A 12519-nucleotide genomic window follows, 5' to 3' on the forward strand; every position below is an offset into this window, starting at 1 on the left:
CATGAGATCGTGGGACGTCACCGAGCCGAATGTGTGCAGATCACGGAGGTGTCGTACTTTCGGTACTAGGATCGGTCGATCGTGAAGACGTACGACTACATCAACTGCATTGTCATAACAATTCCGCTTACAGACTACGAGGGTAGGTAGACAACACTCTCCCATCTCGTTGCTATGCATCACCATGACCTTGCGTGTGCGTAGGATTTTTTTGAAATTACTGTGTTCCCCAACAGTCCACTTATTCCATATCATTCGGTCGCGCAAGTGAAAGGCAATAATGGCTATATTCGATGAACTGGCCGTGGCAGAGAGAAACTGGTATGAACTCGACTTGTTCTGTCTGTGTAAATATGTTTAACCTAGTATCCATGATTTAGCCCATTATGATTAAACATGTTTGCAATGACAATTAGAGAGTATAGTTTCTCATGCCATGCATAAGTAGCTGGGAGTTGATAATGATTTACCTTGGGTATCAACATCGCGTTAAAATGACTGTGGTGTAGTATGATGATATGGTATCCTCCTCTGAATGTTCGAGTGGCTTGACTTGGCACATGTTCATGCATGTAGTTGAATCAAAACCAACATACCTCTATGATATTTATGTTCATGGTGCTCATATCCTACTCATGCTAGTGTCCAATGTTACTTATGCATAATGCATGGTTATGATCGTTGTTGCTCTCTAGCTGGCCGCTTCTCAATCTAATTGCTAGCCTCCGCCTGTACTAAGTGGGAAATCTGCTTGTACATCAAAAACCTTGAACCCAAAGTTATTCCAGATGAGTCCACCATACCTACCTATATACGGTATTATCCTGTCGTCCTAAGTAAATTTGCATGTGCCACATCTAAAAACTTCTAAAAATATTTATTTTTTGTGCCTGGATCATTCATGGAACGACAGGAGGTAGTCGGTATCTTCCATGCTAAGCGGGTTATTCTCAGGTCGAGTGTTTATTTACTCGCCATCGCACGAGAAAAGGGCGATATTAGGGATGCCCAGTCCCAAACTGCAAAATACAAAAAGAGTTAATCACTCGAATAATCAAACAAAAACTCCCAATGGAGTCAAAACCTTTACTCTTATCGCTTGGGAACTGCCACTAGCTTGTTTAGCATGGGAGCTATTTATAACTGATAGTCGTGAAGTAAATGAGAAGGGTGCATGTCTCAAAATATCATTTATCTCTGTTTTAAAATTTTGAGCTCTGGCACCTCCGCAAATCACTGCTTCCCTCTGCGATTGGACTATCTATTTACTTCTATGTTGTGTCATCACCTTCTAAAACAAGTGCTAGAAACTGAGAGAGCACAACTGTCATGACTTATGCATTGTGTGTAGCTAATGTTGGGTGCATCATGACTTGATCTTTTCTACCATGAATTACAATGTTTAGTCGCTGCTTGGACTTTGGAGGTGCTCTGCATTTATGTTTTGCGGTCTCAGAAAGAGCTAAAGAGATACGACTATTGTCATATTATATCATGGTTGTTTTGACAACGTGTTGCCGTTCGAGATGTCTTATTATTGCTCGCTAGTTGATTATGTCATTGATATGAGTTAATATAATCTTTAAGAGTTATTGTCGACATAGTTAGTTATAATGTTGGCTGAAAACCTGGATGATGTTTAAGCTTATTTATGCAAACAAGAGCAAAAGAGTTCGTAAAAGTTTTTTCTTTTTCACTTTTAGTTTATCAACTAAATTGCTTGAGGACAAGCAAAGATTTAAGCCTGGGGGAGTTGATACGTCTCCAACGGATCTACTTTTCCTAACGCTTTTCCTCTTGTTTTGGACTCTAATTTGCATGATTTGAATGAAACTAACCACGGACTGACGTTGTTTTCAACAGAACTACCATGGTGTTGTTTTTGCGAAAAAAATAAAAGTTCTCGGAATGGAACGAAACTTTGCGCGGATTTTTATATCAATAATAAGAATTTCTGAAGCCAAGACCCACCAGAGGGGGGCACCTGGGTGAGCACAACCCACCTGGGCGTGCCAGGGGCGCGCCCAGGTGGGTTGTGCCCACTTGGTGGCCCACAGACCCTGAAACCAACGCTATAAAATCCTATTTTCGGAGAGAAAAATCAGGGAGAAAGAATTATCGTGATCCACGAGACGGAGCCGCCGCCAAGCCCTGTTCTTCCCCAGAGAGGGGATCTTCGTTCTTCGTCATCTCCAACCCTTCTCCATCGCCAATTCCATGATGCTCCCCACCGGGAGTGAGTAATTCCTTCATAGACTCGCTGGTCGGTGAGGAGTTGAATGAGATTCATCATGTAATCGAGTTAGTTTTGTTAGAGCTTGATCCCTAGTATCCAGTATATTCTTAGATTGATGTTGCTATGACTTTGTCATGCTTAATGCTTGTCACTTTGGGCCCGGGTGCCATGATTTCAGATCTGAACCATTTATGTTATCACCATTATATTCATGTTTTAGATCCGATCTTGCAAGTTATAGTCGCCTACTACGTGTTATGATCCGGTAACCCCAGAGTGACAATAACTGGGACTTCTTCCGGTGATTACCGTAGTTTGAGGAGTTCATGTATTCACTATGTGTTAATGCATTGTTCCGGTTCTCTATTAAAAGGAGGCATTAATATCCCTTAGTTTCCAATATGGACCCCACTGCCATGAAAGGGTAGCACAAAAAATGTCATGCAATTTTTTTAATAAAGCACGTATGACTATTTACGGAATACATGCCTACATTATATCGATGAACTGGAGCTAATGCCGAATAGCCCTAGGTTATAATTGTCACATGATGAATATCATCCAATGCCTACGAATTCATTATATTGTTTTTGCTAAGTTACTACTACTATCATCATTGTTACACTTGCTACTAAATTACTGTTATCATTGTTACTATTACTATTGTTGTTGTTACTACTATCAAAACTATCATATTACTGTGCTACTGATTACTTGCTGCAGATAATTAATCTGCAGGTGTGGTTGAATTGACAACTCAGTTGCTAATACCTTCAAATATTCTTTGGCTCCCCTTATGTCGAATCTATAAATTTGGGTTGAATACTCTACCATCGAAAACTGTTGCGACCCCCTATACTTGTGGGTTATCAGCGACGACGACGACGGTGGCGACTACACCCGGTTCTACAGGCTCCTCGGCATGTAAAAGGCGGGTGGCGGCGTAGTAATGTCGTTTTTAGTTAGTTTTAATTTATGTTTTTTAGTTTTTTTACAAATATCAATGAAATCATTGAGTTTGGACGAATTTTATGTTGTGTTTGGTCGATTTCCTTTTTCAGAAAGGGGAGTCTGGGGCGACCTAGGGGCGGCGGCTAGGAATCCGATCGCCCCCATGCCGATGTTATCGCCGGTTCGCCCCCAAACGGCGATTTTTTCTAGTCCGGGGGGGGGGGGGGGGGGGGGGGGGGGGACGACTGGAGATGCTCTTACTTGCCGAATCGAGCTCCAGGGCGAGTGCCCCCCCCCCCAATGGAAAAAGTCCAAAATAAACCTTAAACTTGTTGGCGAAAACTAAATCAAACCATAAATTTGTAATCCTGGAAACCAACACATCAAGCTCACTGATCCCGATCTATTTTGAACCTTGAAGGTGTTCCCAAACAGGGATTGCGACGTGGCAGATCAACTATCGGGATTGTTTGCTGCAAACGTGATTGGGCCGGCCCATTAGGCGCAAAGGGAGTTTTTTTCCGTAAGCGTGACGTAAAAATAACCAAAAAAATACACACTAGCTGAGTCGAACTTGTGACTTGGCGCAGTCGATCTCCACTTGCTAGATAATCAGAGTTGACAACTACTAGTGCGATACGTTGAAGCCCGAAAACATTTTCGAGAGCAGACAATTTTGTTTTAAATCCCCAAGCATTTTCTAAGGTGCGAACACCTCTTGAAATTCCAAATACTTTTGAAAAAAGGAACAATTTTTTAAAACACAATCATTTTTGACAAAGCGGACACTCTTCGAAATATTTTGTTAAAAAAGGGGAAAAAATTAATCCTGAAAAAATATGCACAAACTTTTAGAAAATTGCTTTCTGAAATTTTGTTCATAAATTCAAAAAATGATCACGCATTTCGTAAATTGTTCAGAAGTTAAAAATAGGTTCATGTTTTCTATTTTTTGTCACAAACTAAAAAAATGTTCGTTGTTTTTCAAAAATTGTTTGGAGTTCCCAAGTTCTGTATAAAATTTTAAAACTGTTTGTGATTTCAAAAATTGTTTAAATTTGTTAAAAGATGTTCGAAATTCCAAAAGTTGTTCACATGTTTCTGAAAAATGTTTGGATTTTCAAAAATTGCGTCGCATTTTCCTTACAGATGTTTCTGGAATGCGCACTACCAAGCGTCATGAGCAGCCTTAGGGGCCGGTGGCTAGCTGGGGTCGTCGCTCTCTCAATGCGAGAACCAGAGTTCGTGTCGTGCGAAGTACTGACAGCGAATTTTTCTTTTGTCACCTACTCCCTCCATTCTGAATTACTTGTCGCAGGTATGGATGTATCTAGATGTATTTTAGTTTTAGATACATCCATTTGTGCGACGAGTAATTTAGAACAGAGGGAGTAAAAAATTTTCATCGCTCCTTATAAAAGACAAGTGGCTTTGTGTAGTTTAAAAAAATGTTTGTTCTTATTACAAGAGTACTAAAACTTTATTGTCATTACGAAAATAAATAACAAAAAAAGAAAATGAAACAAATAAAATAGAAAAAACATAGCAGCACGAGTGATTGCGCTAATGGCCGGCCCGTTTCGTCTTAATGTCCAACCAACCTATCAACAATCCTAGGATTGACTTTCCACATCAGTGAATAACAGCTAAACGGGCTCAAGATTCAAAATAGACCGGGATCAGTGAGTTCGGTGTGCTGATTTCCGGGATTATAAATTCAGGATTTGTTTTAGCTTTTGTCTACAAGTTCCATGTTTATTTTGGACCCCCTGCGTTGGACCATGTTGCTCGCCATGTAGTATGCCAGCTGTTGCTATTGCTTGCACAAGCCAGACGACGGCAAGGTGGAGTTGCGCACCACAACCTCCACAAAGGAGCAATGCTACATCTGAGATGATTTGGCAGGCTTTAATTGGCATTAGAGAGGGCGGGGCCCATCTAAAAATCAGGGGGAATGTTTAGTTGGAGGGAAAGGAAGTTTACATAGCAACAGTACGTAGGTCTAGCATTTTCGTCCACAACACCATGGGGGCCCAGGTCTTAGTGGTCGCGATGATTAGAGGGGTCGAGGCGGAGCTCCTCTTAGGATGCTTCGCGTTCAGCGCGTGCATCCATTTTTTCATGGATGGAGAGCGCTTTAAAAATGCGTTGCGAAAGTCCATGGCACACGGAGAGGCGAATATGGAGGGCAGTTCAAATTATGGCAATCTTGTCAAAATGACGACTCTGTTGGAGTGTTTTTTTACCAAAATCGTCATGATCACAGGCATTATAGAGGTTGAGAATATATAACAACTCTACTAAAATTATTCTCTTTTTTGCCAAAATCGTCACAATAATAGCGATTATTATCACGATCCAACAGATATGAGGACTCTTCTAGAATTACTAGGTGTGAGCCCTGAAGCCCAGATCGTTGAGAGCATCTCCAACAGACGCGCTATATAAGCGCCGCGTTGCAAAAGTAGTGCTTTTTGCGAGCGCGTTACCGCTCCGGGCGCTCCATCGGAGGCACAAAAACCGCGCGCGCGGCATAACTAGTTCAGCGCGCGGGCCGAAACGCCATCGCGCGCCGATTATTTGTTGCGCCCGCTCCCGCGCGCTGGACACTCGAGCGCCCGCTCGCAACTTCTACCTACCCCATCCAGCCGCTAGCGCCGCCGCCGCTCGTGCCACCCCATTTGTTCCGGCGACCGTTCCGACGCTTCCCTGACCTATCCCCGCGCCGCCGCTGCTTCCTCCATCTCCCTCTGGTCGCCGCCGTCCGTCGCGCACGGCATTCCTCCGACGAACAGCGTCCGGCCGCCCACTGCCGCTCGGCGCCCGCAAGGTATTCGACAAAACGCTTGCAAGGTATGTATTGCTTCAGCTTCACATTTTTTACATGAATTTGGTGCATGTTGTTTGCAGTTTTTATAGCCTAGGTTAAATTAAACATTGTAGATGAGTTTGTCATATGATTCTTCCAAAGAAGAATTTGATATGGAAGAGGATGAGGATCGTGCAACGATCCTAGCTATGCACGTCAATAAAAAACCGAAGTACGGTGGTTCGGTTATGGGTCGGCAGAAAATTTGAAGAGATAGGATCGATGCCCACAACAGATTGATCAGACACTATTTTGCGGATCCTCTCGTGTACCCCGAATCGTACTTCCGGCGCCGGTTTAGGATGAGCACCGAGTTGTTCAGGCGCATTGCAAAGAAACTAGCGAGCCATGATCGGTTTTTTCAGCAAAGGAGGAATGCCGCCAGAGAGCTCGGGCATAGCATCTTTCACAAAGGTGACAACCGCTTTGCGTATGTTAGCATACGGTATCCCCGCTGATCTAGTTGATGATCACTTGGCAATGGGTGAGAGTCAAGCCATCATGTGTGTCAAGCGCTTCGCAGTCGCAATTGCGCAAGTGTTTGGCCAGGAGTATTTGAGATCTTCCAATGCCGAAGACGCCGCAAGGCTACTGGAGATGAACAAAGCTCGCGGCTTCCTAGGTATGCTTGGCTCAATAGATTGCATGCATTGGAGTTGGAAGAATTGTCCTAAGGCATGGCGTGGCCAAAAAAAAGGGTTTCACTATAATGCTTGAAGTGGTGGCCGATCAAGAGACTTGGATTTGGCATCCTTTTTTTGGAATACCTGAATCTTTGAATGACATCAACGTTGTTAATCGGTCACCACTGATGAATAAGATTGCAAATGGTGAACTGCCACCGGTATAGTTTGTAGCAAATGGCCGTACATATAACTATGGCTACTATCTTGCGGATGACATCTACCCAAAGTGGCAAACATTTGTGAAGCCGTTGAAAAAACCGGAAGGTAAGAAAAATCTTGATTTCCACAATGCTCAGGCGGCGGGTAGAAAAGATGTGAAGAGAACTTTTGGGATTTTGCAAGCCCAATTTACTATTGTGAGAGGACCGGCTAGATTTTGGGATCAAAAGATGCTTTGGTACATCATCAACGCTTTACAACATGATCATCGAGAATGAGCGTGGCCAAGATGTAGACTACTCTCACTATGAGCTCTTGGGACATCCCGTGCGAGTGCGGTGGAGGGCTGCCAGGGTGGCCCGTTTTGTTGCCTCCTATCAATGCCATTCGACGTGCCGAAACGCATGATAATCTTCAGAAGGATCTCATCGAGGAGTGGTGGGCATGAAATGACCGACAAAATGTATCATGATTTGTGCGCTTGATGTTGTATTGTTAAACTATTGTTGATTTATTTTATTTGTGTTCGATTTTTTTGGTTGTGTTTGAAGTGCATATGTTGTTTGTGCGAAAGCGCGCACGCAGCATTTTTGCAGCGTCTGCGAGAGCTACTCTCGTGCGCTAAACTTTGCAGCGGCCGCTGGAGCCAGCGCTCCGCGCCGCGCAAAAACAGACGATCGACACGTTACAAACGTTTTTTTAGCGCGCCGTTTTTAGCGCGCCGCGTGTTGGGTGGCCGCTGGAGATGCTCTGAGCATAGCACTGGCCCGCTGGCCCACTGACTGGCCGAAGTACATACCTACCTATCCGTGACTTTGATTCTGGTGTCATACCACTAAAAAATTACTTCTATTGTACTTCCTTCGTTTAGGTGTGTAAGTCATCTTACGAAAATCAAATACTTCTACGAGTACAACCCGCACCCTTACGGCGGCGACATTAGCACTTAGGTACGGTACATTAACTCTCATCTCGTTTCTTGTTTCGTGACATATCAAACAATAAGAGACGCGGGTCATGCATGATTTAAATGATTTGAGCTATCAAACACGACATGCAGTGGTTAATTCATTACATATTATGTTATTAATTAGAAAAAAAATTAAGTTTTTTTGTTTTTTCCTTCATCTTAATCACGGTGCACAACCTTATACTGCCATTACGACCAGCCGATGACTTTACACACCTACACACCTACTCCATGGAGGGAGTACCACTCTACCTCACCCACTGTCCCACTCTCGTCGCACGCCCTCGAACTCGGTGCGCAATAATGCTACGGCGGCATCTTCCTCCCGTCCCAACCGTGCGGTGGCTTCCAAACGCCGCCTCCGTCACCGCTTCGCCGTCGCCATCACCCGAAACTAACAAGCCACCAGCCACCCCCCACCCCGCACATGCACTCGTCTGCTCCCACTTCGCCTCCTCGCTCTCACACACCCCACTCTGTCTCCACTCCAGCCCACGCCCCCAGCCATCCTTAACCACCGCTCTTCCATGGCGGCCGCCGACGACGATGGCCAGATCGACGACGACGAGTTCTACGAGTACAACCCGCACCCTTACGGCGGCGGCTACGACATCGCCGCCACCTACGGCGCACCCCTCCCGCCCTCCACCTCCACGTGCTACCCCGTCTCCTCCCCCGCCGGCGCCCCCGCGCGCCCATCTCCGCGGCCGCCCGCGCCCGCGCCTGTTCCTGCTCCCGCCACGCCGCAGCCGGCACCAGCTTCGCCCGCGAAGCCTCGGCCGGCCCCATCGCCAGAGCCGGCGAGGACACCGCCCTTTTCGCCGGTTGCGGTGCCGGTGCCGGTCGCGGAGCCGTTCTACTGGCCCAAGCCGCACGACTACGGGGACGCGCCGCGGTGGCCGCCCGTGTACCCCACGCCGGAGGTGTTCCGGCGCTGGCCGTACCTGGCGGCGGGGTCGCATTGCTGCCACTCGCGGGGCGGGCCGCGCGACTACTGGAGGCAGTGCATGCGCGGGCTGGACTTCCTCTTCGGCCACGCCGACGGGTACGGGGAGCGGCGGATCGGGACCGACTGCCACGGGGTCCCCGTGTACGCCAACAAAAAGGGGGGAGTGGAGGACGCCGTGGTCGTGGAGGTGCCGCCGCCGACAATCGGGAATGTGCAGTGGCACGACGCCGGCGAGGTGCCGGCAACTGGGAATGCGCAGTGGCACGGCCACGGCGAGGTGCCGGCCATTGGGAATGTGCAGTGGCACGACCACGGCGAGGTGCCGGCGATTGGGAATGTGCAGTGGCACGACGCCGGCGAGGCGCACGAGCAGAGCAATGTGAGGAAATACACCGCATCATTCTTCAGTATATCATGCTTTAGTTTACTCTTGGCATACTACTATAATGTTTCAGTATTTATCTTCCTCTGTCAGTATTATATATTGACCGATTCCTTAATTGTTTTGTACTCGGAGACAGTGGCTATCTTCGTACGACAATGCAAAAGAGGATACGTATGCATACGCCCATTCTACGTATGGCTCGTATGACGCGTCCTACGGACAGTCTTACAGTGTTGATGCTGTTTCGGATGAACCTACTTGGTTTCCCAATCAAAGCTACCAGGATGTTTACAGAGAGGAGGAACCTCGGTATCAGGTATTTCTCAGCTCTGAATGATCCAAGTGTGAGCCACTCAGTTAACTAGTGACCAGTTGTCATCGTGCGCATTCAGCTCAATTTATGTATAAGTGTTTTAATAACTTTGTTGTGCTGGTCAGTTTCAGTGTTGTCAGCATATTGACTTGCTCTGCCCAATGATTAATTTGACCTTTATAAAGAGCAACATTAAACTAGAAATGCAAAACGAATCAATGAGTTGTATGCCTGAAAGATGCTTCAGTAACTAGAGTAGGCAATCCAGTCCATGATTCATCACTTTCCTTTTTCAGAACATCCATGATTCGTTTACTTATTATACTTGCACCTGGACCTGTCCCTGCTTGTTATATTCACATCTAAACCCCATCTCAGTTTCACCCAAGCGTCCTGTTATGGTGCAGAGAGTACTATTTCAGCTCAACCAATATATTGCTACAATCAAAGATTTAGTGAACGGACACCCTAAAGCTGTACTATTTGTTTGTTTAACGTGGTCATATATATTGTTTGTTTAATCTTTCACTGAATGAGGTAGCCACAGGCACATCAGTGTTGTCTAACTACACATCTGCACATATATTTGCTCTGCCTGAATGACTAATCTTTTCAATGGAGGATCATTAGACAAGTCACACAAAACAAAGCAAGAAGATTTTTTATATGTTTGAGAGAGATGCTCCAGTAATAGTCTGCCCAATCTATGATTAGTTACTTATGACTTACACTCTATACTGCTTGACTGCTTGTTATCTTCACATCTAAACCCCATCTCAATTTCAATACAGGAGGTTTTGCCCAGTTATGGCATAGAAAGCACATTTTCATCTCAACCTATTTATTGTTACAATCAGCACACTGGTGAACAACCACTGCATGTTCAGGTTGAACCTCCGGAAACATTTTATTCTCACAAGTTGGAGTACCACGAGGTTTGTTAGCTTTCAATGTCATTTACTTAGCGCTTTCAGTTTTGTGTTGATACATCAGTAGTTGCTATACATCTATTTGCTTATCCAGGCTGACTACATTTGCCTCCGTGAAAATATAATATGTTTCTCTATATTCTCATAATTGCTAACTACATAATATTTTGATCCTTATATAGAATTTCTCAACATATACCAACCATATTGATAATTCGGAGATATCGACACAGTCATGTGAGATACAGCCCTATGCATATGTACCTGACAGCCCAGTTGAAGCTTATCAACCTTCTTGGTCGATGAATTTGGGATACTACCAGGACTCCGCAGAAGAGGTGACTCCTCAGTATGATAATGTAAGGTGTACTCCTGTCATATTTGAGATGCTACTGATACAACACTGATATAAGACCTGTTTGTTTATAAAACTGTCATATTGACAGATTATTGACTGATTATTCAGAGTACAGCTAATATATCTTTTCTTTGTTAACTCATTGTTTTGGCTAGCAGGATGCTTTCGGATCTGGTGAATACGGAGGCATGGCAAGCATATTCTCGTCCTCCTCCTATCCTCAGCAAGTAGAAGTTTATGTGCAATCTTACGGTGATGAGAATGTCTCCTTAGAACAAAATTTCCAGAGCAACTGGAATGCTTTTTCTGAAGATACCTCTGGAATCACTAAATCAGTAAGCATAAGAGCGTGTATTGTTATTATTATTTTTTGTCAGTGTTATAGATCAAATTGCAGTGCTGGACACTTACATTTTTCTGCGACATATTTTTCCCTGTGAACTGAATGTGCCGGCATAGGCTTATTTTCTAGCAAAGCAATCCTTATCTGCGAGAACCTGTTGTTGTAAGCAAACTCTCAGCCATATTGTCTACTGTTGCTATCGCAATTGTATCTCTTTAGGCAACTATAGAATCGTAGAATTCAGATTTTTCCCTATCCCTTTACGTGGGAGATTTTCTTTAATGTAAATAGCGTTAGTTGTTTAATAATTTTTGCTTAATTTTCTGTCTGTGACTAGCAAACAGTTAAGACAACTCGGTTTATGTCATTTTAACAATTTAACAAGTCATGTTGTTTCTTGTGCTTTGCCAGGATTTTTTTAGGTTTGCAACTGAAAAATGAGTTGTTTTGTATGGTTAATACCTGTATATGTGGAGCAAAATAGCTTACCGTATTTAACCTGCAGGTTGATGATTGCAACCATCTGAATGGCTCCTTCTGGCCCTTTGGAGAATACTCAACATATACTGTATAGTCTATAATGTTGTAATTTCAGTTTAGTATCAAAATATCATATACCCCCTCCGTCCCGAAATAACTGTTGTAATTTCACTTCAGGATCACATGTATGGACATTTTGATCTAATTTATTTGGCCAAATGTAAGTAGTAAACCGTGTCATAGGAAAAGTGTAAGTAGTAAGTTGTTTTTGCACGATATTATGTACGACCAAATATGTGTTAGTTATGCATAAAATGCAAGGTAATAACCGCATTGCTGATCCTAGTTGCATTTACTTATAAAGTTGTTGTTTTCCATTTTGTGTTATGTATTTGATCATGATATTTATACATTTTTCCTTGCAAAGACCTACTGTGCGCTGGAACCATTTACGGTAAGCCACCTTTGTGAACTCTTGAGGTTTGTAACACTATTACTTCATTTTTGTTCTCACAGGATATGTTTACTGGATATCTATTCAGATTTGAACAATATCACAAAAATGCATCGTCCAAACTTCTCCTTGCTGTTGATTTTCATTTTGTGCTATGTATCTGATCATGGTATTTATACATTTTTCCTTGCGTAAGACATACTGTGTGCTAGAACCATTAATGGTCAGCCATGCTTGTGAATAGCCTTGAATCTTAGTAAACTCTTGAGGTTTTTGACACCAACTTCACTACTTTAAGTTCTTCTCACAGGATATCTTCAGCGGATACCTATTCGGATTTGAACAATGTCACAAAAATGCCTCATCTAAACACCTCCTTGCAGTTTACTGTCGGACAACCGACCAGATTCAAGCCCGGCCTAGACCCTCTACTCGGA

At 44.1% G+C, this 12519-nt stretch overlaps 1 protein-coding gene across 2 annotated transcripts; it reads left to right on the top strand.

Annotated features, from left to right (window-relative positions):
- The first annotated feature begins 8140 nt into the window (after positions 1–8140).
- On the top strand, positions 8141–12002 carry LOC125535615 (uncharacterized protein At5g39570-like). 2 transcript variants are annotated; one of them, XM_048698674.1, is made up of 6 exons: positions 8141–9199; positions 9342–9521; positions 10310–10453; positions 10630–10806; positions 10961–11140; positions 11654–12002. In XM_048698674.1, exons 1-6 carry the CDS (start codon positions 8399–8401, stop codon positions 11720–11722), a joined length of 1551 nt encoding a protein of 516 aa, XP_048554631.1. In that variant the 5' UTR covers positions 8141–8398; the 3' UTR covers positions 11723–12002. The 2 variants fall into 2 exon arrangements, with proteins under 2 accessions (XP_048554631.1, XP_048554632.1); XM_048698675.1 differs by having other exon boundaries at positions 8145–9199; positions 10964–11140.
- Positions 12003–12519: the final 517 nt, after the last annotated feature.

This window comes from Triticum urartu, chromosome 2 (genome assembly GCF_003073215.2).
Source record: "Triticum urartu cultivar G1812 chromosome 2, Tu2.1, whole genome shotgun sequence".
In the NCBI taxonomy this organism is placed as follows: Eukaryota; Viridiplantae; Streptophyta; class Magnoliopsida; order Poales; family Poaceae; genus Triticum; species Triticum urartu.